This window comes from Saimiri boliviensis, chromosome 15 (genome assembly GCF_048565385.1).
Source record: "Saimiri boliviensis isolate mSaiBol1 chromosome 15, mSaiBol1.pri, whole genome shotgun sequence".
NCBI classification, from domain to species: Eukaryota; Metazoa; Chordata; class Mammalia; order Primates; family Cebidae; genus Saimiri; species Saimiri boliviensis.
Window position 1 is genome coordinate 35,729,650 of NC_133463.1, and position 23,320 is coordinate 35,752,969.

At 33.8% G+C, this 23,320-nt stretch overlaps 1 protein-coding gene and 1 long non-coding RNA gene across 7 annotated transcripts in view; one reads left to right on the forward strand and one right to left on the reverse strand.

Moving 5' to 3' along the window:
• The first annotated feature begins 444 nt into the window (after positions 1 to 444).
• The window catches only part of C15H8orf88 (chromosome 15 C8orf88 homolog), a 29,277-nt gene continuing 6,401 nt past the window's right edge, over positions 445 to 23,320 (forward strand). Inside the window, exons 1-6 of one of the 5 annotated variants that reach the window (XM_074386894.1) lie at positions 447 to 564; positions 1,786 to 1,804; positions 5,244 to 5,342; positions 7,073 to 7,149; positions 11,666 to 11,741; positions 21,265 to 21,371. In XM_074386894.1, the coding sequence (XP_074242995.1) occupies positions 5,270 to 5,342; positions 7,073 to 7,149; positions 11,666 to 11,741; positions 21,265 to 21,371 (333 nt within the window). In that variant the 5' untranslated portion in view covers positions 447 to 564; positions 1,786 to 1,804; positions 5,244 to 5,269. The other 4 variants (XM_003940516.4, XM_074386892.1, XM_074386893.1 and 1 more) reach the window with 4 other exon arrangements.
• LOC141581451 (uncharacterized) lies at positions 4,930 to 21,271 on the reverse strand. 2 transcript variants are annotated; one of them, XR_012514081.1, is made up of 4 exons: positions 20,422 to 21,271; positions 12,040 to 12,120; positions 6,138 to 6,346; positions 4,930 to 4,984 (listed from the first exon to the last, which is right to left on the reverse strand). It is a non-coding gene; the product is annotated as an uncharacterized LOC141581451 (long non-coding RNA). The 2 variants fall into 2 exon arrangements; XR_012514080.1 differs by lacking the exon at positions 4,930 to 4,984 and having other exon boundaries at positions 5,429 to 6,346.

Below are 23,320 nucleotides of genomic sequence, written 5' to 3' on the forward strand. Positions count from 1 at the left end.
GGGGGACGGGGCGGGGGGCGCGGGGCTCGGTCGTCAGCACGACGGCGGCCTCCCTCACAGAGGCGGCCTCCCTCACAGACGCTGCCGGGAGCCCGCCGCCAGGCCCTAGCAGGCGGCTCGCCTCGCGCCGCCGCGTCTTTGCACAAGCAGGGACACGCACTGGGGTCCCGAAGGCCGTTCCCGCAGGCGCGCTCCGTCCAGCCTATCAGCACCTCACCTCACTCGCGGCCTCCTGCCTTCGACGGCCGGTTCCCGGCGCCGTCGCTCCCACCCCACGTGCCCAGCGCACCCGGAGAAGCGCGCGCCACCTGTTTAACGGTTCCAGCCGCGCAGGCGTGCTGCCGCTCTCGGGCTCGGCGCCCGAGGCCACGCCCCGTGCCCGCCCGGGCCAGCCTCGCGCCCCTCGGAGCCGCCTCCCGCCCCGCCCCCCGCCGCCGCCCCCCGGGTCAGCGAGCGGAAGAGCGGCTGGAGCCGTTCTCCGACGGGCAGCGGGGCGCTCGGCCTCCAAGTCTGCGCTGAGCGCGGCGACGCTGCTACCCCGAAATCCTCGTGGATCTTGAGGCGGTAAGTGGCGGGGGAGGATGAGAGACACTAGGGGACGAACGTCAAGTCCCGCGGTGCGAGGAGGCGGGTGAGCGCCGTCTCCCGGGCCCCACCCCGGAGAAGTTGAGACGAGGGAGAGCAGCTCTGAGGTGGGTCGGGAAGGCTCTGAGGGCCCCTTCGGCCCCATGTGGACCCTAACGTGGGAGTGGGATGGGAGTGAACGCTTTGGAAGCGGGGAAGGAAAGTGTAGGGTGCCGGGGGAACCCGGCGGAGGGCCGAGTAGCCGAGACCACAGCCACCGCCAAAAAAGGAGCTCAGTACACAGCTCCCCCGGCTCTGCCCCAGCACCTGCTGCCAGGCGGTGGGAGGCTTTCAAGGCGATCTGCCCCCTACACCTGGTGGCACAGGTTTTCATTGCTGCCGTTTTAGTCAAAGCTACGTAAAGGACAATTACATGACTAAAGTAATCACAGACACCTATTACCTGGACCGCTTTAGCCCATCTAAATGTTAAATTGTGTTTGTTTTGAGAAATCCCTCAAATGGACCAAAAAAATTTTTTAAATTAATTATAAAGAGAAGGAATGAAATGGAAAATAGGATGGAACTCTTCTTAGCTTCTAGTTTTTTGATATTTTCATTTTAATTGTTTCTTAATAGTGCAACCAGATACGTGAAACATGAAATGTCTTTCACCTCTTGAGTCATAAGTGGTTTATTTCTTACTCCCCGAAATGTCCTGTATGTTACTTTTCGTCTGTCATTTTGTTAGTATGAGCAGTTTACTTAAAAGCAGCATTTGGTTTCAAGGAATCCTAACTCTGTAATGTTTTGAAGTTGGAAATTGAGATGAAATTTTATCTGGTTATCATATAGGAAATACATACAAGGTAAATGCAAATATGGTCTTTTCATTTCATCATTTCACTTCATATGACCTCATTTCTCAACGGCAGCGGAATCATCAGCACTTTCCAAAGAAGACTAGAATTTATGTTAGACTTTAAGTATAGTACTCAGCTTCTAAAAACAGTGCATACTATGTTTTACATGCTGTGATCTGTGGTTAGTATGGCAGTATACCATGTCTGTAGCGTGAGGAAAGCACAGTACTCCCTAATTTAGTATTGTAAGAAAAATGGTAAATTGAGGAAATGGAAATTATTAGCATGTACCAATTTATTCTGCGTGGCTTTAATAAATGTTACTTTTCATCATTAATTTTTATATCTCTACACACAGTGTTCACATGGAATAAATGGTAAGTCAGATGTCTTTCTTTTATGTACCAAATAGGCAAGTTTTGGTACAAAAGTGTGAACTTTGTAGTCAATTCCTGACGTCTAGTACTTTGTAGCTGTGTGGACTTGGGCATGTCTCTTATTTTCTGAGCCTCAGGTTTCTTATCTGTAAAGTGGAGCTAATGATAATTTTCTTCCACAGTTCATATATTGCTTAAAATTAAATGAGATGATATATGTAAGGCATTTAGTATGTAGTAGGACCTTAAAAATGGCACGATAATTTAAAAATAAGATTAATAAGATTTTGTCCAAATTGGTCAGTATATCTGCTTATTATCCCATTGTATTTTAGAAAATTCTAGGTTTATTGGTTACGTTAGGATTGATAGGGCCTGAGGATTCATACTTACATGAATTTTTTAAAACAGAAAAGGAACCTAAGATATAGTTAGTATTGCCAGATGTAGAATAGCAACTGTAAATAACTGATTTACCAATATTCTATTCATACAACTTGGCCTTTAAAGATGATTTGTGAAGTGTACGTGAAATTGAAAAAAAAAAAACAAAAACGATTCAGCAACCATTTCTCAGCATGTATTAATAGAAAGTTTTTTGGAGATGTTGGCTCATATCCTTTAAAAAACATTTATGCCATGTAAGTATACATTTACATTTTAAAATTTACATTTTACAACATTATGATAGGCCCACTACTTGCTACCCAGTGTTGTAGGCAGAATTCTGTTTCTTTTTTAACTGTGCTTTGAATAGTTGGCATCATACATGCCTACTCTAGGTAGTACCAGTAGCTTCAGGGGAAATTTTTTGGTCTCTACATTCCATGGATTAAGCAGGCATTAGAGTCTAAGATTGAACTTATTTTGTATAAAGACTTTGCAGTGCAGTTAAATCTTTATTATTTTTAACTAAACTGAGAATTCGGTTTTGGTTTATGGAGTCCTTCCTTAATTATAATCCCATGAATCTGTTTTACAATAATAATTACTTTACATAAACACTTAACCTTTTTTATTAATAACATGATGGTGAGATGTAGTATGCATTGTAATCCCAAACTTGTCCCCTATAATGTCAATGATTCCATGCGGGCATAGTTCACTTAAAAAAAAATATTAAACAGAATATTGCATGACACCATCTATTCATTTCCTTAACTGATATGTATTTATATAAAGGGAGCTGTTGCTGTATCTTTCCTACTGTAAACTGAAGGGTAGGTGGCAACAAAAGAGCCTTTAATTTTTATTTATTTACTTGTGTTGCAAATTCATGTAACAGAGTTCTGTAATCCTCAACTCTTGAAAATCCCTAGTTTGAATACTGTGGATTTGCCTTGCTCAGCATTTGGAAAAGACTTAACAACCTACAACTAAATTTCAGCTGAGCAATGAAAAACAAGGAAGTGTGTGCCAAAGTACTCTATTCTATTGTATTCTGATTCACTAGTTTCATATGGGGAATAGGATGGAAAGTTACTACATACTAGTATTGGGATCTTAACTAAAATAGGTAGGATAAATATCTTATAAAGCAATGTATAGTAGGTTGCTTTTTGGTCCTTATTTTAAATATACTCTTCCACATGGAAAATACTAATAACATTTATTTTAAGTATTTTTTCTACTTGTGCTTATAACTCTTTTTTTTTTTTTGCTTCTGGTTATATCAAGTTGTACTGCCCAACAAGTACAGAGAGCATTAGTTTTGTTTAGAGGTTTTTAATTGCCATGTTGAAAAACTAGTTAACAAACACATTACAAAGCTGGGTAGGTATTAACTTGTAGTACTTGCTGGTTTATCTCCAAATAGTAGCTTTTGGGGGCTTAGTTATCATTCCTAATTTGGGGAAATTGTTGATAAGTTTATAATTTTAACTTTTGAATTATATATGTCCAAAGATATTTTAAAATAGGATAAAGCATTTATGGAAACTTAAGGAGTTACTAACTCTATCTTATACTTGGGGAAACAGTCACTTAGACTTATTATTTGCTTAGTGTCATATGGTTACAATTATTTCTGGATAAGCAGGTGCAGGAGCAACTGGAGTTTTACTTTGACTTTGTCTTGATGGGCATCAAAATTTGGAAATCTGGTGTCCAATACAGGCGTCAGATTTCAGTTGGAATGACAAGGTACTTTATGTAGTTTATTTAGTAAATCTATGTTGCAGATATTAGAATACAAAAATAAATAAGGTCTAATTTTTGTGGCCTCCACTAACTGATAGTCCAATCAAATAGACATGTAATATATTTATTATGATTTATTTTAGAAAAACTGATAAACAAAATACAATAGGGACCAATGGAGAAGGCATGTAAGGAAAGAGGAATTATTATTATTATTATTAGTTTATTATTATACTATTTTATTTAACCTTACCTGTTGAGACATGAGGATATTTTCCCAGAAAGTGGCAAGAACTTCGTCTTTATCTTGACAGATAAATAGCTGTTTGGAAGAAGAGCAACAGAGATAGTGAGGGAACTCTAAACTAAACACTTGAATGTCCAGATATATGGTGAAACAACATTAATATCTTGGAAGTAGTATGAACAGGAATTAAAGACTGATTTTGGGGTCAGAGGCTCTAAATTTAGACTGTCAAAATTGAAGGCTGTTTTACCAAGTGCGTTCTGAGGTAGATGGTGATGACTTTAAAGGAATACAGGAGTCAAAGTTATTAATTTGATTTTGGATATATTGAATTTGAGGTACCTGTGATAATATATAAATTGAAATATTATTAAACAATTAGAAAAATATAACTGGAGTTTAAAAGAGAAGTGGATGCTGAAAGTATAAATTAGTGCGTATTTATCTTATAGATAGAAAGTTGCAACCATGAGCATAGATGAGTTTTAACTAAGAAGACCAAAGCCAAATTTCTAAAAACCCCTACATTTAATTTAAGACAGAAGAAGAGGAATCAGCTAAGGAAGTTAGAAGAGGCAATCAAATAAATAGGAAACAAACCAAAAGAACATAGCCAGGGCAATGTAGTGAGACCCCCATCTCTTAAAAAAAAACAGCTGGATATGGTGGTTCATGCCTGTAATCCCAGCTACTTGGAAGGCTAAGGCAGGAGGATCTCTTGAGCCCAGGAGCTTGAAGTTGAAGTGAGCTATGATTGTGCCACTGCAGTCCAGTCTGGGTGACAGGGTGAGGCTCTGCCTCAAAAGAAAAAAAAAAGAAATATAGAGTCAGTAAAGTTAAGGAAAGAAAATGTTTTAAAAAGGGAATATTTAACTGTGACAAATGCTATAAAAGAAGTCTGAGTGTTGCATATTAAATGCTTTTTTGTGTTTGTGTTTTCCACTTTAACTTATAATATAGGTGTCTTTAAAAAAAAGTTGTAGTTATCTGTATATATGTAAAGCATCTTGATTGTTTGTCCAAAAGATAAAAATGTATTTTTTCATCTTCAAGTATGGAACCTCAAGGTCTTTGTGACAATGGAAACCAAAAAATTAATTGGTAAACCGCTTCAACCAGCAAGACCTGTTCGTCATCTGACCTCTCCACCCGGTGAGTAACAGAATGTACAGTTCTTTAAATATTAATTTATTAATGGCTAATTTGTATTTGAAAGGCTAACTCATATATAAAGTAATTGTTTCAGGTGGATATTTAAAGAAATAGTGAAAACTAAGAGTTTGTAAGTATTACTGAAAGAAAAGGATTCATAATTATCTACCAATCTATAGTCTTATAGACCAACAAAGGTAAGAAGAATAACCCTTGACTGAAAGTAACTTTTTGTGTGTGTGGTTTTTTTCATGTCTCCTTTTTGTAAGCTTCTGGTTTCTGATCAGAGTGATACTCCCAGTACAAATTGTACCCTGTGATTATGATCAATGCAGGGCAATCATGCTGGAGAGATAATTTAACCTTTTAAAAGAATAAGGGCATACCTAAATGCAAAAAAAAAAAAAAAGATTAGCATAAAGCTTAAAGATTCTGTAGTAGTTGTGTCATACTTGTACTCTGATAGAGGTTATGGCTGTGTTTGAATGGGAACATATCTAATTTAAAAAATTTTATTTTAACCGTTCTAAAATGTTTTTCTTTTACCCATGAAAATATTCTTTTGGACAAATTATTGAAATACCTGGTATTTAACTTCTAAATTGGAATATTAGTCTTTTAATTTTATTCATTACTTGTTGCCAGAATGGCTTCTGTGTCTACTTTAGGTGATATATATACAACTTTAAAAAAATTTTCTTAGTCTGGGTATTCAACTGAATTAACTTACTGCTTAGAAAAGGGAAATATATTTTATTGAGTCTACAAATGAAGCAAAAACGTGGAAGTGTTTACCAGTTTCTATCTTGTATTCATTTTCCCATCATTGGATCCTTCAAGGAAGATAATCTCCACATTGGTCATGTTTGCTTTCAATATGCCTGTGACTTAGGTCAGATCAATGAAATTTATGGATCTTTTGGTACCATAGCTGACTAATGCTGATTCTGTATACTTCTGGTGCAGTAGAAGCAGTTGTGTAGGGTCAGGTCTCAAATTTTATCCTAAAAGAAAGAATATAAAGCCATTGCAGCAGTTCTTTTCTGTGACCTAACTTTTTCCAGCAACTCCCACCCGACTTCATCTCTGCAGATCCAATTTTTCACTGGTTTCTCTCCAAGATTGTTACATGGAAGAATGAGAATGAGGGGGAATACAAGGTGGGCAGGTAGCCCTGGTATCTTATTTAGTTGTATCTTCTTAAGATCCAGACAGCAGAGTAGGGAATTTTTAGGCAGAAAAGTCTAGTAAAACAAATTAATTTTGGTGTTTCTTAACATGCTTACATACTATACTCCCTGGCCAATGCAGATCCCTAAAGGAATTATCTACTTTTTCTTTTAAGATTCAGATTCAGATTTAATTACTTCAGCTTGTGAAACCTATGCAATACCCCAAATTTACTCTGCTTGCCCTAGTACTTTCTATAAATCTCTCAATAAACTTACATTTATCAAATCATATCATTATATATGAGCTTGTCTTTTAAAATGGACTGTGAACTCCTATCTCTGAACTCTTTTCATGTCTGTATGCCCATCCTTTTAACACAGCATCTGACATTTCATAAGGCTGGATGAATTTTGAATAAATCAGCTATCAGAACACAATTCAAAACAGTGCCAAGAATATCCTGGATACTTAAGCTTTTTAGTTGATGATATTATTTATTGACATAATAGTTATTTAAAATCATTTTTATATAAAATCATTTTTCCCTCTCCAAACAGGAGCAGTGTTCCCTTTCAGCTTTCAAAATGAATATCCATGCAACACTCAGTGCATACAAGGTGGAGTTATTAGCAGAGTAAGTCTTGGAAATTAAAATAAAAAGAAGTATTATAGATTGGAAAGTAACATGTGTTAGATGGCTATTGTGTGCCAGATACTATGCTTTATATACTTACTAAAAATTTATTGTGTATTTTGAGCATATGTTGAAGAGAATGTAACATGCATTAATCTGTCACCCAGCATTTGCAAATCTAAATATTTTGCTATATTTGCTTTAAAAAAGTTTAAAGAAAAAAACTTAACAGTTACAAACCCTATATATATATGCTTCTACCATCCCATTTCTTTACCATCCTGCCCATAGATAACTATCTTTAATTTGTTAGTTTTTCCATGAATACATTTGTATATTTGCTATGATAAGTAGAATTGTTTTAAGTTTTACATAAATGTGTTTTTGTCATTTTTGCTTTTACATTTTATTAAAAATTGTATTTTTTTTACTAAGTAGCCACAAAGTTTAAAATTTAAAATATAAGCCAAGATTGCACCATTGTACTCCAGTCTGGGCAACAAAAGTGAAACTCTGTCTCAAAAAAAGAAAAGAAAGAAAAAAGAAAGAAGAAAGGAAAGAAAGGAAAGAAAGAAAGAAAGAAAGAAAGAAAGAAAGAAAGAAAGAATCTAGAAAAGAAACTGGTATAATGCATCTGGATAAGAAACTGGTGCAATGCTTACTTTTGATCAGAGGAAATAGGAGACTGGGACAGAGATTCGAGGGAAACTTCGATAAATGTCATTTTATATATTTTAAATTTTAAACTTTGTGGCTACTTAGTAAAAAAAATACAATTTTCCTGAGTAGCTGGGATTACAGGCACCTACCACCACATAAAGCTAATTTTTTTTGCAGTTTTAGTAGACATGGGATTTCACCATGTTGGCCAGGCTGATCTGATCTCACACTTCTGATCTCAGGTGATCCACCCGCCTTGGCCTTCCAAAGTGCTGGCATTACAGGTGTGAGCCACCGTGCCCAGCCTCTAGATACTATTTCTTATCCAGGAATAGACTATGCATGCACAACCATAAGTATATTCATAAATGGAATAATAGGCAACTTTATAATTAATAAAGCAGTTCAATATGTGCTGATACAGAACAATCTTTTAATATATATGGCTATACCACATTTTTTTTCTGTTTTCTGTTGATGGCACTTGTTACTGTATTATAATAAATGCTACCATGACTGCCATCTATATGTTTCATTTTTACAGGTTTGAGAGGTTCTCTCTGTCATAAAATTAGAATAGATTTGCTAAGTATTCTTAACTTCAACTTTTAGATACTGCCAAATTACTTTCTAATGCAATTTGTATGAGCAAGGGCTCTGATTTTTCCTACGTCCTCACCTTGCTGTTGTCAAACTTGAACATTGGGTAAGACAGTGGATGAGAAATTATGTATTTTGGTTGGTTTTAATTTTTAATTCTCTGTTACTTGTGAAGTAGAGCATCTTTTCATATGTTTAGTTTGATCATTCAGATTTTCTCGTTCGTGAATTGCCAGTTCATATCATTATCCTACTTTTCCTGGGTTTTCTTCTTTTTTATTTATATGCCTTTAAAATACCGTCTGGATTCTAATTATTTTTCTTATGTTCATAACAAATATTTTCTTTTCCAGGAATATGGTCTATGAGAGAGTCATTTTTTGTTTAAAAGTTTTAAATATTAATGTCAATGTTTTTCTTTAGGATTTCACTTAAGAAGTCTTTGCAGTCCCAAAATTAAGATATTTTCTTGTGTATTCTTCCAAATAATTTAAGGTTTTGCTTTCATGTTTGGGTGTATAGTCTACCTGAAGATGATTTTTTTGATGGTGTAATACAGAAATCTAGTTTTTCTCCTAAAAGCAACTGATTATAAAGCATAAGTCATTGAAAAATTCATCCTTTCCACACTGATTTATAGTGGAATCTTTATTAGATAATAAGTTTTCATGTAGCTATTTCTGTTCTAGGCTCTTTATTCTGTTCTAGTGATCATTTTTGTGTCTCTGTATATCAATATCATGATGTCTTAATTACACTGGCTTTATTATAAGCTTTCTATAAGTCATAGAAATATTTTATTTGTTCTGGCAGCTAACATTTCCCTAATACAACAGTAATATTCATTACTTTTTGGAATCATTGACCTTCTTTTACTTTATATGTAAAAAATTAATATGTTAATATTGCAGTTTTATAGAGAAAAATCAAATTATGGAGTTAAATTACTTCCAAACATACAATTTTGTCTGCTGCTTCCATTATATTGCAAAAGCTGTTAGAACCTATGTTAGAGATACTTGATAAATTTTTGAATCACCTTTATTGAGGTATAATTTACATACAGTAAAGTGAACTCATTTGTTCAGTGAGTTTTGGAAATATTTATCTATGTAATGAACCCCACAATGAAAATCTTCAATCTTCCTCCAAAATGTCCTATGTTCCTTTGCAATCATTTACTGCCTCCACTTATACTAACCCCAAACCCTCCTTCCTGCTCCATACATCCATTGGTCGGCTTCTTTTAATGATAGATAAGTTAGTTTTGACTGTTCTAGAGTTTCATATAAATGAAATAAGATAATATGTATTCCTTGGTGTTGGGTTCTTTTGTTCAGCATTATGTTTATGAGATCCTTTCATGTTGTATATATAAGTAGTTGGATTTTTAATGTGGAATAGAATGCAACTGTAAATATACAACAATTTGTTTATTCATCAGTTGACAAACATTGGATTGTTTCTAGTACTGTTTCCCAGTCTACCCTGCCAATAGGTTGTCAGTTAATACTGGCTATTGGCTTGGAGCTCAGCTAGTACTATAAACTGAAGTGAGCACCTACAAATGGCCTTTCCAAGTGGCTTGTGCTTCTTATAACACTACATGTGGGTTCTAAGACTAATGTTCAAAGAGACAGGAGGTATAAGTTGCCAGTCTCTTAATATAGGGGACTGGAAATTAACACAGTGTCACTTCTGACACTCTTCTGGTCTGATTTTCCTTACTTATAACACAATGATGATAACACTTGCCTTATTCCTTATAGGATTATAATTAATGAGATAACATATAGATGATCACTGTGTAAAACTTTTTGTAGGTATACTTTTCACATTACTAAGATTTAAAATAATCATTTTAAAATTTTAATATGTACAGACATGACAAAGTATAATTTTACCTTCAAGTTTGATTTTAGATCTTACATTTAAGTAGATGTTAAAAGTTAGTGAAGTGTACATCTGCTAACATTTCCAGAGATTAGAAATCGTTTTTTATTTGTAGAATACCATTTTATAGTCAATTAAATACAACAGTCTAGAAGATCTTTGGAGAACCCAAATCATAGACATTTTCCATTTTTTCTATCTCTGCTTAAAAATAAAAAGCTCTACTACAACTTGATTTTTTTTTCTGATGACATTCTTGACTAAATAGTGAGAATTATCTCCATGGACTTTATTGTGTCATATCATTAGATAATTAGTCCTACTGCCTTACATGGAGTAGCTAGCATTTACAGAAATTTAATTTCTGTGTAATTTGTCAATACAGTGATGGAGCAGAGATATTTATTTTTCAGGATAAATGTCTCCTCCAAAGAAACCTGCCTTCATGATTTATCTTAATTCAGGGATGGTTTGCAAACTGACTTTGTCAGCACAAGAGGAGATCATCTCTCAGGGGTAGATAGTTATTGACCAAGTTTATAAAACTGATTTATAAAATCAGAACACCAATTATTTTTTAATTAGAAATCTTGACATCTTGTGTTCTGAGTTCCTCTTATTGGTACAACCAGTGTATTGTTTACTTCTAGGGAAATTTATGGATAGCTATATTGAATCTGAATATTTCTTGGTGAGCATGGAATCAGAAGAAAGGGATTTAGGTAAAAATTGATTTTTAAAATATCATTAGATTAGTTTAGCCAATCTTATAATAAAGATGCTCTTGCAAGTGAGACTGGAAAAACTCTGCACTAAGGCATCTCTCTTCAAGACATAGAGCTCTGCCAGTGTTTCTGATTTTCTTTGTCTCATCAGATACATCAATTTTTCTTATTTATCTTATTTCTAAGGCATTAGATGAAATAGTCCATATGCCTATAAAGTTACGTCAGTCTCTACTTCAGATATTTAAAAAGTAGTATTGCTGCAGAATTTTTGTGAATAAAAATGTGTTGTTTTCATCAATTAAATTTTTCTTCTGAATGGCATTTTTTTCAGGAAAAAAATTTTTAATGGCTATGGAATTATTTATCTTTAGGACAATAAAATTCATCTTTAGTTTTATTTTCCTTTTTAATAATCATAATAATGTCAAAAAACTATAGATATATGTGAATATATTTTGAAAGATGTTTTTGTTGCTCATTTTAATAAGCAGACTTATAATGATTGCTATTACTTAGCCCCCACTAAAAGGATTGACTAATACATTTATTATTAGGAAAATATTTTTGGGTAGTTAAATGAATTATATACAATTTTAAAACCTAAGTTAAAAAATTACTTTCTTCATGTTCAATAGTGTAAGACGAATGGAATGCAAGCCTTTTCACAAGGTCTTAATGAACAGCAGCAACATCAGTCTCCAGTTAAAAAAGGTAAAATTTTATCATAATTCCCAATTTCAACATAGAATGTCCTAGCATTCATAAAGTTAATATTATTTTATTGCTTAGATCCAAACCTATGTAAATAGGAAATTTTATTATATATTTTTAGATTGACTTCTATCTGTATAAGTCAGGCTACCAGTTTGACTGCTTTCAAGGAGACACTGGAATACAATCACATAAACAACATAGAAATTTATTACTAGATTTTCTGTATCATGTAAAATTCTGAACTGTCATAATGATTTTTCCCTGTGAAGTTTGTATTTTCCTATTGTTCTCTTACCTTATTGCTATGCCATCCTCAATACATGGCTTCTGTCTCATGGGCTCAAGATAACTGCCTGTACTCTTGCCATCATGTTCCCTGTGTTGCCATTAGGAAGGAGGAAAGGGAGAAGGAAATTCACCTTTAGAGTATGACCCAGAAGTTGCACATAGTACTTCCACTTACATCCCATTGCCAGAACTTGGTCATGCTGTGCCTACCAGGCAGCCTACCCTACCAGGGTAGACTGGGAAACATAGCCTTTAGCAATACAGTCAGTTAATTCTATTACTGATATAAAAAGAAAGAACTGCTCTAGGGGAGAACCAATAGTCTCTCCCACACTAGCTATTTTAAAAGAAAATAAAATGATTTAATTTAGTTTCCAAATTTTTGTCAATCAATGTATGTAGTTTAAAAGTTTGACATACGAAAATACCATTAGATTTTTCTAATATTTATCGTCATATTTCTAAATACAATTATTTTCAAATTTTTCAATTTTTAAAAACTATATATTGATGTTTTATCTTGGTAATTGAGAACTTAAGTTCCTTTGCTTCTTCACCCTTCCATCTCCTCACCATGTAATTATTTCACAAGTTTCAATTAAAGTGTTACTCACTCTTTATACTATTATGACTGTGTAAAATATAGCTGCTTAGCCAATAGGTGCGTATCTTCCTTTTCATGCAATTACTTACTTATTCTAGAGCTAACGGTTACCTTATTTTTCTGTTATCTATTGTTAATTCTTTTCCTAAAATGCTCTGACAATTCTGTCACACTTGTTTATATTTATGCTCAAGTATATCCGTTCTTTTTTTCCTTAGATGGGACATTCCTTTCAGAATACTCCATTATCCTATTCCGATATGGACTAGTTGTCCTTTAGTACTGCTGTACAGCTATTTTTCTGCAGTGGGCCTTTGCTGTTATCTTGGGATATTCCTTTATAATCCTTTGGTTTCCTTTTTAAAAAATTGAAGCAGAGTTTACCCACTCCCATTTTAACAATTTTAAAATGTACAATTCAATGGCTTTTAGTACATTCACAATGTTGTGCAACAATACTACCAATTCCAGAACATTTTTATCACCCTAGAAAGAAACCTTATGCTCATTAAGCTGTTACTACTTTCTCTCCCCTCTGCCTAGGCCGTGTGGTAAACACTAATCTATTTCTATTTGGATTTATTATTTGGCCATATTATATAAATGGAATTATATAATATGTGATCTTTTTTCAATTTATTTTTTGATATATCAATTGATAAATGCACAGTAATAGCTTTACATCTTTTATATCAATTAAAATAATTGGAGGCACATGTGGTATTTTGATACCTATGTGCAATGTGTAAAGATCAATAAGGGAAATTGAGATATCCATCACCTCATACATTTATCTTTCTCTTGTGAACAACATGTGATCTTTTGTGTCTGGCTTCTATTACTTTCCATATGGTTTTCAAGGTTCATCCTGTTTTAGCACTATCAGTACTTTTTTCCTTTTTATGACTAAAAAATATTCCATTATATGGATTATGTCACATTTTGTTTATCCATTCTCAACTGATGCACATTTGAGTTGTTTTCACTTTTTGGCTTTTGTGAATAATATTGCTGTGGACATTTGTGTACGAGTTTTTGTTTCAACACTTGTTTTCATTTCTCTCAGGTATATACCTAGGAGCAGACTTGCTGATTCATTGGTAATTCTGTGTTTAGAAGGAACTGCCAAATTTTTTTCACAGCAGTTCTACCATTTTACATTCTTAGTTGCAAGGTACTTGGGTTTCCAATATCTGAGTAGCCTTGCTATTATAATCTCTTTTTATTATAAGCAATCCTAATGGGTAACAAGTAGTATCTCATTGTGGTTTTGATTTGCATTTTTCTTATGATTAATTATTTTGTTTTTTCATGTACTTGTTGGCCATTTCTATTTCTTTTTTGGAAAAATGCTTTATTCAAGTTCTTTAACAATATTTTAACTGGGTTGTTTGTTATGGAGTTGTTTTGTTATTGAGTTGCAAGACTTCTGGATATTAGACTCTTATCTATTATCTATTCTCCTCCGTCTTCTTCCTGCCACCCTTCTCTTTCCAGTGTATGCATTTGTATATATACCGTCTTTTTGTTCTCTACTGGAGCTTCTCTTATTCATTTGATAGTGTCTTTTAATGAACAAAATTTTTTAGCTTTGATGAAGTTTTTTTCCTTTTGTTGCTCATGTTTTTGATGCCATATCTAAGAAATCATTGTCACATCTAAGATTTACTCCTGTTTTCTTCTAAGAGTTTTATAGCTTTAGCTCTTGCATTTAGGTCTTTGATTTATTTTGAGTTAATTTCTATATATGAGGGCCACCTTCATTGTTTGTCATGCAGATAACCACTTGTCCCATCATAATTTGTAAAATAGACTGTTCTTTTTTCATTGAATGGTGTTGGCACCTTTGTTGAAAAGTCAGTTGACAATAGGTGTATGTGTTTAATGTGTTTATTCCTGGATTCTTCTGTTCTCTTGATTTATATGCCTGTCATATAAAATATGTTATATGTCAGTACCACACTTTTTTGATTACCATAGCTTTGTAGTAACTATTAAAATTCAGAAGTGTAAGTCTTCCAAATCTGTTCTTTTTCCAAATTGTTTTGGCTATTTAGGGGTCTTTGCAATTTCATGTAATTTTTTTTTTTTTTAAATCAGTGTTTCCATTTCTGCAAAAGAGGCCATTAGAAATTTGATAGGGAGAGCATTGAATCTATATATCACTTCAAGAGGAATATTGCCGTCTTAACAATATTAAATCTGACAATCCATAAACATAAGAAATCTTCCCGTTTAGATATTCTTTAACTTCTTTTAGCAGTATTTTATAGTTTTCAGTGTACAAGTCATGTACCTTCTTTGTAAAATTTATTCCCAAGTACTGTATTATTTTTTGATGCTATTCTATATGGAATTTTTCATTGTTCATTGATCATATATAAAATAAATTTATTTTATGGGGGACATTACTATTAATTTATGAAAATAAAAAATATGAGAATATTGTGAAGTTAGTTGTATGCCAAAAATATTGATAACCTGATAAAATAGAAAGATTATTAGGAACACAGAATTGACCAAAACTAACTCAAGAAGGAATGGAAAATTTGAATAGGCCTATAGCAAGTAAGAAGATTGAATCAGTAGTTAAAAACCTCCCAAAAAAGAAAAGTTCAGGACTTAGATGGCTTCTCACTGGTAAATTCTACTAAATATTTAAAAAACAATTAACACTAATCCTCAAACTTTTCCCAAAAAAATGAAGAGGGGAGAATGCTTCCAGCAAGGCCAATATTAGTCTGATAGCAAAGCCAAAGACCAGAAGAAAAGAAAACTCTAGCTAATATCCCTTCAAATATAGATACAAAAATCCTCAATAAAATACAAAAACTTTTTACTATCAACATAGTAAAAAGATTATATACTATGTTCAAGTGAGATTAATCTCAAGAATGCAGGGTGAATAAACATATCAAAATCAGTAACAATACACCACATTAATAGAATTCAGGGGGAAAACACACGATCATCTCAACTGAAGAAAAAGCATTTGACAAAGCCCAACATCCCTTCTTGATAGAAACTAACATGATAAATATATATATGAAAATCTCACAGCTAAAATCATCCTCAATGGTGAAGACTGAAAGCTTGTCCCCTAATATCAAGAACAAGATACAGGTGCCTGTTTTCACTGTTTTTATTCAGTATTATACTAAAAGTTCTAGCCATAGTAATTAGGTAAGAGAAAGAAACAAATGACATTAAATTGGGAAAAATGAAGTAAAAGTATCTCTATTCACAGAGAACACAGTCCTATACAGATGATCCCCAACTTAAGATGGTTTGACTTATAATTTTTTGATTTTATGACAGTGCAAAAACAGTATCTGTTCAGTAGAAACTGTACTTTTCTCATGATGCTGGCAGCATCAGCAAGATGCTACTCCTAGTCAGCCATACATTTTCATCTTTTGCTGTTTTTAACTTGAAATGGGTGTATTAGGATATAACCCCATTGTAAGTTGAGGAGCATCTGTATATATAGAAAATCCTAGGGAATTCACATAGACTATTAGAGCTAATAAAAATAAATTCAACAAAGTTTCAGGATGCAAGACCATTGTTTGTGTTTTTAGTAACTTGAATCATTCTTTTCCTAATCAGTCCTGGTAAAGGTTTGTTAGCTTTTATCTTTTCAAATAACCAACCTTTGGTTTTGCTGATTTTCTCTGGGTTTTTTTTTTTTTTTTTTGTCTCTATTTCATTTATCTTCACTCTGATCTTTATTATTTAGTTCATTTTTTCTATTATTTGATTTAGTTTGCTCTTTTATCCTAGTTCTTTAATGTGTAATGCTATTTAGTTAAGCTATTTCTTTTTTAAAATAGACATTTATAACTATAAACTATGCTCCAAACATTGTTTTTACTGCATAAGTTTTGATATGTTGTGACTTTGTTTTCATTTGTCACGTATTTTCTAAGTCCCCTGTTGTTATTCCTTGATCCGTTGGTTGTTTAAGAGTGTGTTTTAAGCCAGGCGCGGTGGCTCAAGCCTGTAATCCCAGCACTTTGGGAGGCTGAGGCAGGCGGATCACGAGGTCAAGAGATCGAAACCATCCTGGTCAACATGGTGAAACCCTGTCTCTACTAAAAATACAAAAAATTAGCTGGGCATGGTGGCACGTGCCTGTAATCCCAGCTACTCAGGAGGCTGAGACAGGAGAATTGCCTGAACCCAGGAGGCGGAGGTTGCAGTGAGCCGAGATCGCGCCATTGCACTCCAGCCTGGGTAACAAGAATGAAACTCTGTCTCAAAAAAAAAAAAAAAAAAAGAGTGTGTTTTAATTTACATGTATTTGTGAATTTTCCAGTTTACTTCTGTTTTTGATTTCTAGTTTTATTTCAATGTGGTCATAGAGCATACTTTGTATGATTTGAATCTTTTTAAATTTATTGAGACTTTTGTGGCCTAATATATGAGTTCATCCTGGAGAATGTTCTATGTGTGGAACATGTGTGCTGTAGTTCTATATGTGCTTCAGAAGAATGTATATTCTGCTGTTGTTGGGTAAAGTGTTGTATATGTGTCATTAGATTAGTTGGCTTGTAGTGTTGTTCAAATTGTTTTCTTGTTGATCTTCTGTAAAGTTTTTCTATCCATTATTGAGAATGGGATATTGAAGTCTCCAGTTATTAAGGTTGAAATGTCTATTTCTGTGCTTAATTCTGTGTTTTTCTTTCTGTTGTTGTGTATATATGTACTTATAATTGTTATATATTCTTGATGAAGTGATGCTTTTTTCATTGTATAAATGTCCTTTGTTGTCTCTTATAACAATTTTTGTCTTAATGTCTATTTTTGTCTAATGTTAGTATACTCACTCCAGCTGTCTTTTGGTTACTGCTTGCATTGAATATCTTTTACAGTCTTTCACTTTAAACTTACTTTCATCATTGGATCCAAAATGAGTCTCTTGTAGACAGAATATACTTAGATGATTTTTAAAAATTCATTTTACCAATCTCTGCCTTTTATAATAATTGAAAAGTTTAGTACATTTACATTTAATATAATTAACTGATAAAGAAGGACTTAATCCTCTCATCTGTTTGTCTTCTATATGTCTTTTTTTTTGTTGTTATTTAATTCCTCCATTACTGTTTTTTGTGTTTAATAGATATTTTCTAGTGTACTATTTTTATTTCCTTTTAATTTTCTTTACTATATATGTTCCTCGTTGTTGTGTTGTATATTAATATAATATACAACAAACTAGTTTGAATTAATATCAACTTAGTTTTGATGTTATATAAAACATTGCTCCTATATATATGTCCAAACTCACCTTTGTGTTGTGCTTTCAGCATTTTAAGTATGTCATCCCATCATCCCATGACTTCTGACATCAGTAGTTTTTGATGTGAAATCAGCTGTTTATCTGATAGAGAATCCATTGCAACTGAGGAATTGCTACTCTTTCTGACCTCAAGATTTTTGTTCACTTTGATAGATTATGATGTATCTATGTGTGAAGAATCTCTTTTATTATACAGATAGATGCTCCTTAACTTATGGTGGGATTGCTTCCCAATAAACCCATCATAAGTTGAAAATATAGTAAATTGATAGAAGAGTCTTTGGCCCAGAAAGTCTTTGGTCAGAGAATTACCTGTGCTTAAAGACTGATAACCTAAAAACTACTTTCATATAATCAAAAAGTCACACAGTTGTAAGTCAAACCGTCATAAGTTGGGACTGTCTACATTCTTTGTACTTTGTTGAACTTCTTGGATGTATGGATTCTTTTTTTGTTGTTAAATTTTTGAAATTTTACTCTACAGTTTCTTCAGATGTCATTTTTTCTCCTTTTTTCTCTACGTTTTCCTGGGACTCCCATTATATATTTGTTGGTATGCTTGATCATAATGTCTTAGGCTCTGTTCATTTTCTTTTTTCTTTCTGCTCCTCAGACTGAATTACTTTTAAATTTGTTGATTCATTCTTCTGCCTGCCTACCTGCTGTTGAAACCCTCTCATGAATTTTTCATTTTAGTTATTGTACTACTCAAGAATTATGTTTTTTCTTATAAGTTCCATCTTTTTATTGATATTCTCTATTTAATGAGACACTTTTAAAAATAATTTTCTTCAGCTCTTAGAGCATATTTAAAGTAGTTTATTGAAAGCCCTTCTCTAGTAAATTCAATGTCTTGGCTTCCTTAGTGAAAATTTCTATTAATTTCTTTTTTCCAGTGCATGAGCCCATACTTTCTTTTTTCTTTGCATGCTTTATAATTTTTGTTGTTGTAATTGAGAACTGGACATTTTGAATGTTGTAATGTAGCTACTCTGGAAATCAGATTTTCTTCCTTCACTTGGATTTATTGTTGCTCTTTGTAGTAGTAGTTGTTGTTGGCTTAGTGACTTTTCTGCATGAATACTGTAAAATCTATATTCTTTGTCATGCACGACTATTGAAGTCTCTGTTCTGTTATCTTAGTGGTCAGGTAGTGATTTGACAGAATTTCCTTCAGTACCTAGAACCATACCAAACTGAAAAACAAAGAAATGTGTCTTTAAGCCTTTGCATAAGGCCTCTTATTTTGAGGTATTGTGTCAATTCTGCCTTCACCTTCATTGTCTGCTTGCTAGGAATCTGAAAGTCAGATAGTAGTGAGTGCTTAGGATCTTTTCAAGTTTTTCTGTGAGCATAAGCCTAGTTTTAACATGCATGTGAGCTTCTAGAAATAATATTTGGGATTCTTTCAGTGCCCTTTTTCCCCAAAGCATCTTGTTATTAGCTTTCCTCCCAAGCTTTTTGGTATGCCTAATGTTTGCTTCAACTGTTATCCCTTGTCTAAGGTGGAAGCAACTAATATATTTTCATGTAAATGTTTGGACAAGTGGATTTTGGGTAGCAGCCTTAATGCTGGGAGAATTCTTAGTTAGGTGTGAAGTACAGGCAAGCTTCTTGAGATGTTTCTTCAGGGAACCACCAGAAAGGTCAAAACAAATAATCCTAAGTTTTTTTTTGAAAATAAAGTCTGTACTACTCCCTCCAGTGCTGGGAACCTATAAAAGTAATGAGGGCTGTCATCTGCAAGGCCATGACCTATCTGGGAAATAGTCCCAGGTAAGTTACGTGCCACAAAACTTTTCCCAAATTTAGCTATTTTTTCTTCACTAAGCATTCCCCTGGTTTTTACAAGCTTTGGGTTAGAGTCCAGGGTTCTGAGAAAATTGATTCTGACAGCTTTTATGAGCTTACTTGTTTTTGTGGACTGAAAGACTTTTACGTTCTCTACTTGGCCATTTTCCCTGACATCACTTACCTCCATTTCTTGAGTTCTATGTTTTCTTCTTTTTTTTATTTATGTCCTCATTTTGTTTGCCCAGTGCATTCTCCAGAAGTTTCATAAAAAAAGGGTATTGGGTTGTGAATTCTTTGAGTTTGTATATTTGAAAATATCTTTATTCTATTCTCACACTTGATTGATGGTTTAGCTATATAGAATGTTCCAGATTAAGGATGAACCTCAAAAATGTTAAAGAAGCCAGACCCAAAATTTCAGGTAAGTTAATTTTTGCTTGATGTGTTTCAGAACTGTGTATTAGGAACAACACATTGATAATTCTTACCTTTTAGTTGATAGGAAGATAGAATAATTCAAGCCTTATTATTCCTAGTCTTTGCATGTATATCTTTTCAAATAAAAATTTATTGAAACATAGCCACACCCTTCATCTATATATTATCTGTGGCTGCTTTTGCTTGTAACAGTAATACATATTTTTTAAAATAAAACTTAGAGAAAAAAGGGAATCTGTTATACTTACCTATTTACCATCTCTTTTGCTCTTCATTTCTGAACAGTAAAGTCTCCATCTAGTATAATTTCCTTCAGCCTGAAGAACTTCCATTAGCCTTTCTTGAAGATCACATCTGCTGGTGATGAATTCAGTTTTACTTTATATGAAAATGTCTTTCCTTCACATGCATTCATGAGGGATTTTTTTCCCCTATTGGATATGAAATTCTGGGTTACTGTTCTTTACTTTTAGCACATTAAAAATATTATTCCATTGTCTTCTGGCACAGCATATAATCTGTCTGGGTGATCATTTCTGGTAATCATTCCTGATGTGAAATCTGCAGATATTTGAAACATTGTTATCCTTGAAGATAGGGGCCCTATCTTGGATCCTATTCATGATTAACCTAGCACAGTTCCTGATACATAGTAAGATGTACAATAAATGTTTCTTGAATTGAATTAATTTTTATCGCATTAAATGTTTAGTATTGATTGAGACGAGATAGGCTCATTAAGGTTACATTTTGACAGGATCTGAATTGCCCAATAGTTGTTACTGTGGTTATACTTTATACAAAACCATTTTACTAGACTTGAATAACCAGATGAAAAAAGCCATGCATTTCCCATTTTTCTAATTATATTTCTTTTATTTTTCCTTGGTTACTTGGTTTTCTTTCTATGTAAAAGGAGAATTGGAGGCAGTAGATACTTTTCAAAGCTTTTTTTTTCCTCCTTCTCTTTTGCATAGACACTACTCAGCATTTTATAAAATAATAGAGGACATCTAGAAAGAAATGAACCAAAAAGTGATCTAGATAGTTCTACATTTCATACCATTACATTTGATGTTTAATATCTACAGAGAGAATTAAATACAGCAGAGATTTCCTGTTGAAGCTCTCAAGTGTTTCCATCTGCAGAAAAAAACCAGACTTTCTGCCTGATCATCCCATTGTACTGCAAAAACCAGTAAGTAGTATTGTAATATTATATGACAAAAATATTTGCCATTAACATTTTCATCAGACTCTACCTCTAGATTTTTAACCTTCCTTATTACAAAATATAAGTAATTCAGAAAACTGCAAAAATCTAAAGGTATAATATAACCAGTTATTATAAAGTAACTACCTAAGAAACAGAATGGAATAGCTACATTTTGTTTAAGAAATATTCTTAATTGAAAGGTCATGAAAATATTGTCCCATACTCTAAAAGTTTTATTTTTTCTATTAAATTATATCATTCACCTGGAATTAATTTTACTCTATGAGGTGGGCATCAAGTTTTACCTTTTTATACATGGATTTCCAGTCATTTTAAAAAATATTTATTACTTCTCTGACATCTTTGTGGCAATATATGCATGGTCTGTTAATGGGCTATCTATTCTGTTCAATTAGTCCTTTTATACAGTATAACAAATCATATCACATATTTTTCTTTAACACATCTTTGCTATTCTTAGCCCTTTATAATTCTGTTTCCTTATCAAATTTCATCTAAATAAATACACATAATAAATACTTACATGCATCTTAGGATAGTCATTGGAGAGGACATGGGTTTTGTCATCAGATATGGCTTCAAATTGTAGCTCCACTCTGTGTGCTGGTAGTTCAGGTTTGGACAAGTCATTTAACCTCACTGAACCCTAGTTTTGCTATTGCTGATAAGGATGATAATCTCTGGCTGTCAGGATTAACAAAATAACACAGGGGAGTACTGAGTATGATACTTTTCTCTCATTATGCACTTAGTAAATGATTCCCATTCTTTGTGGTCTCTACTTAAGTTTAAATTTGCTATTGCTGATAAGGATGATAATCTCTGGCTGTCAGGATTAATAAAATAACACAGGGGAGTACTGAGTATGATACTTTTCTCTGATTATGCACTTAGTAAATGATTCCCATTCTTTGTGGTCTCTACTTAAGTTTGACTGGAATTTAACTTTGTATTAGAGTTTTCATAAATGCTTTTATTTAGGTAAAGGCAGCTGTGACTCTACTGAAATGAGACTCAGAATATAGGTATACTGAGAATAGTTCGAATGGGAGATATACACTACTACCTCATATCTCCATTTTTGGGATTCTAATTCTTTGGAATTCATAGCATTTTTCTCAGATTATAATTTTTTTAATGTTAGGTTGTAAACTCTTTTTATTATACTTTGAATTCTGGGGTACATGTGTGTGAACGTGCAGGTTTGTTACATAGGTATACATATACCATGCTGGTTTGCTGCATCCATCACCCCATCATCTACATTAGATATTTCTCCTAACACTATTCCTCCCCTAGCCCCCAACCTCTGCTATCTGTCTCCTAGCCCCTCATCCCTGACAGGCTCTAGTGTGTGATGTTCCCTTCCCTGTGTTCATGTGTTCTCATTGTTCAACACCCATTTATGAGTGAGAACATGTGGTGTTTGGTTTTCTGTTCTTGTGTCAGCTTGCTGAGAATGATGGTTTCCAGCTTTAGCCATGTTCCTGCAAAGGATATGAACTCATCCTTTTTTATGGCCTCATAGTATTCCATGGTGCATATGTGCCACATTTTCTTTAACCAGGCTATAATTGATGGGCATTTGGGTTGGTTCCAGGCCTTTGCTATTGTGAACAGTGCCACAATAAACATACATGTGCATATGTCTTTATAATAAAATGATTTACAATCTTTTGGGTATATACCCAGTAATGGGATTGCTGGGTCAAATGGTATTTCTAGCTCTAGATCCTTGACGAATCACCACACTGTCTTTCACAATGGTGGAACTAATTTATAGTCCCACCAACAGTGTAAAAGCATTCCTGTTTCTCCGCATCATCTCCAGCATCTGTTGTCTCCTGATTTTTTAATGATGGGCATTCTAACTAGCATGAGATGGTATCTCAATGTGGTTTTGATTTGCA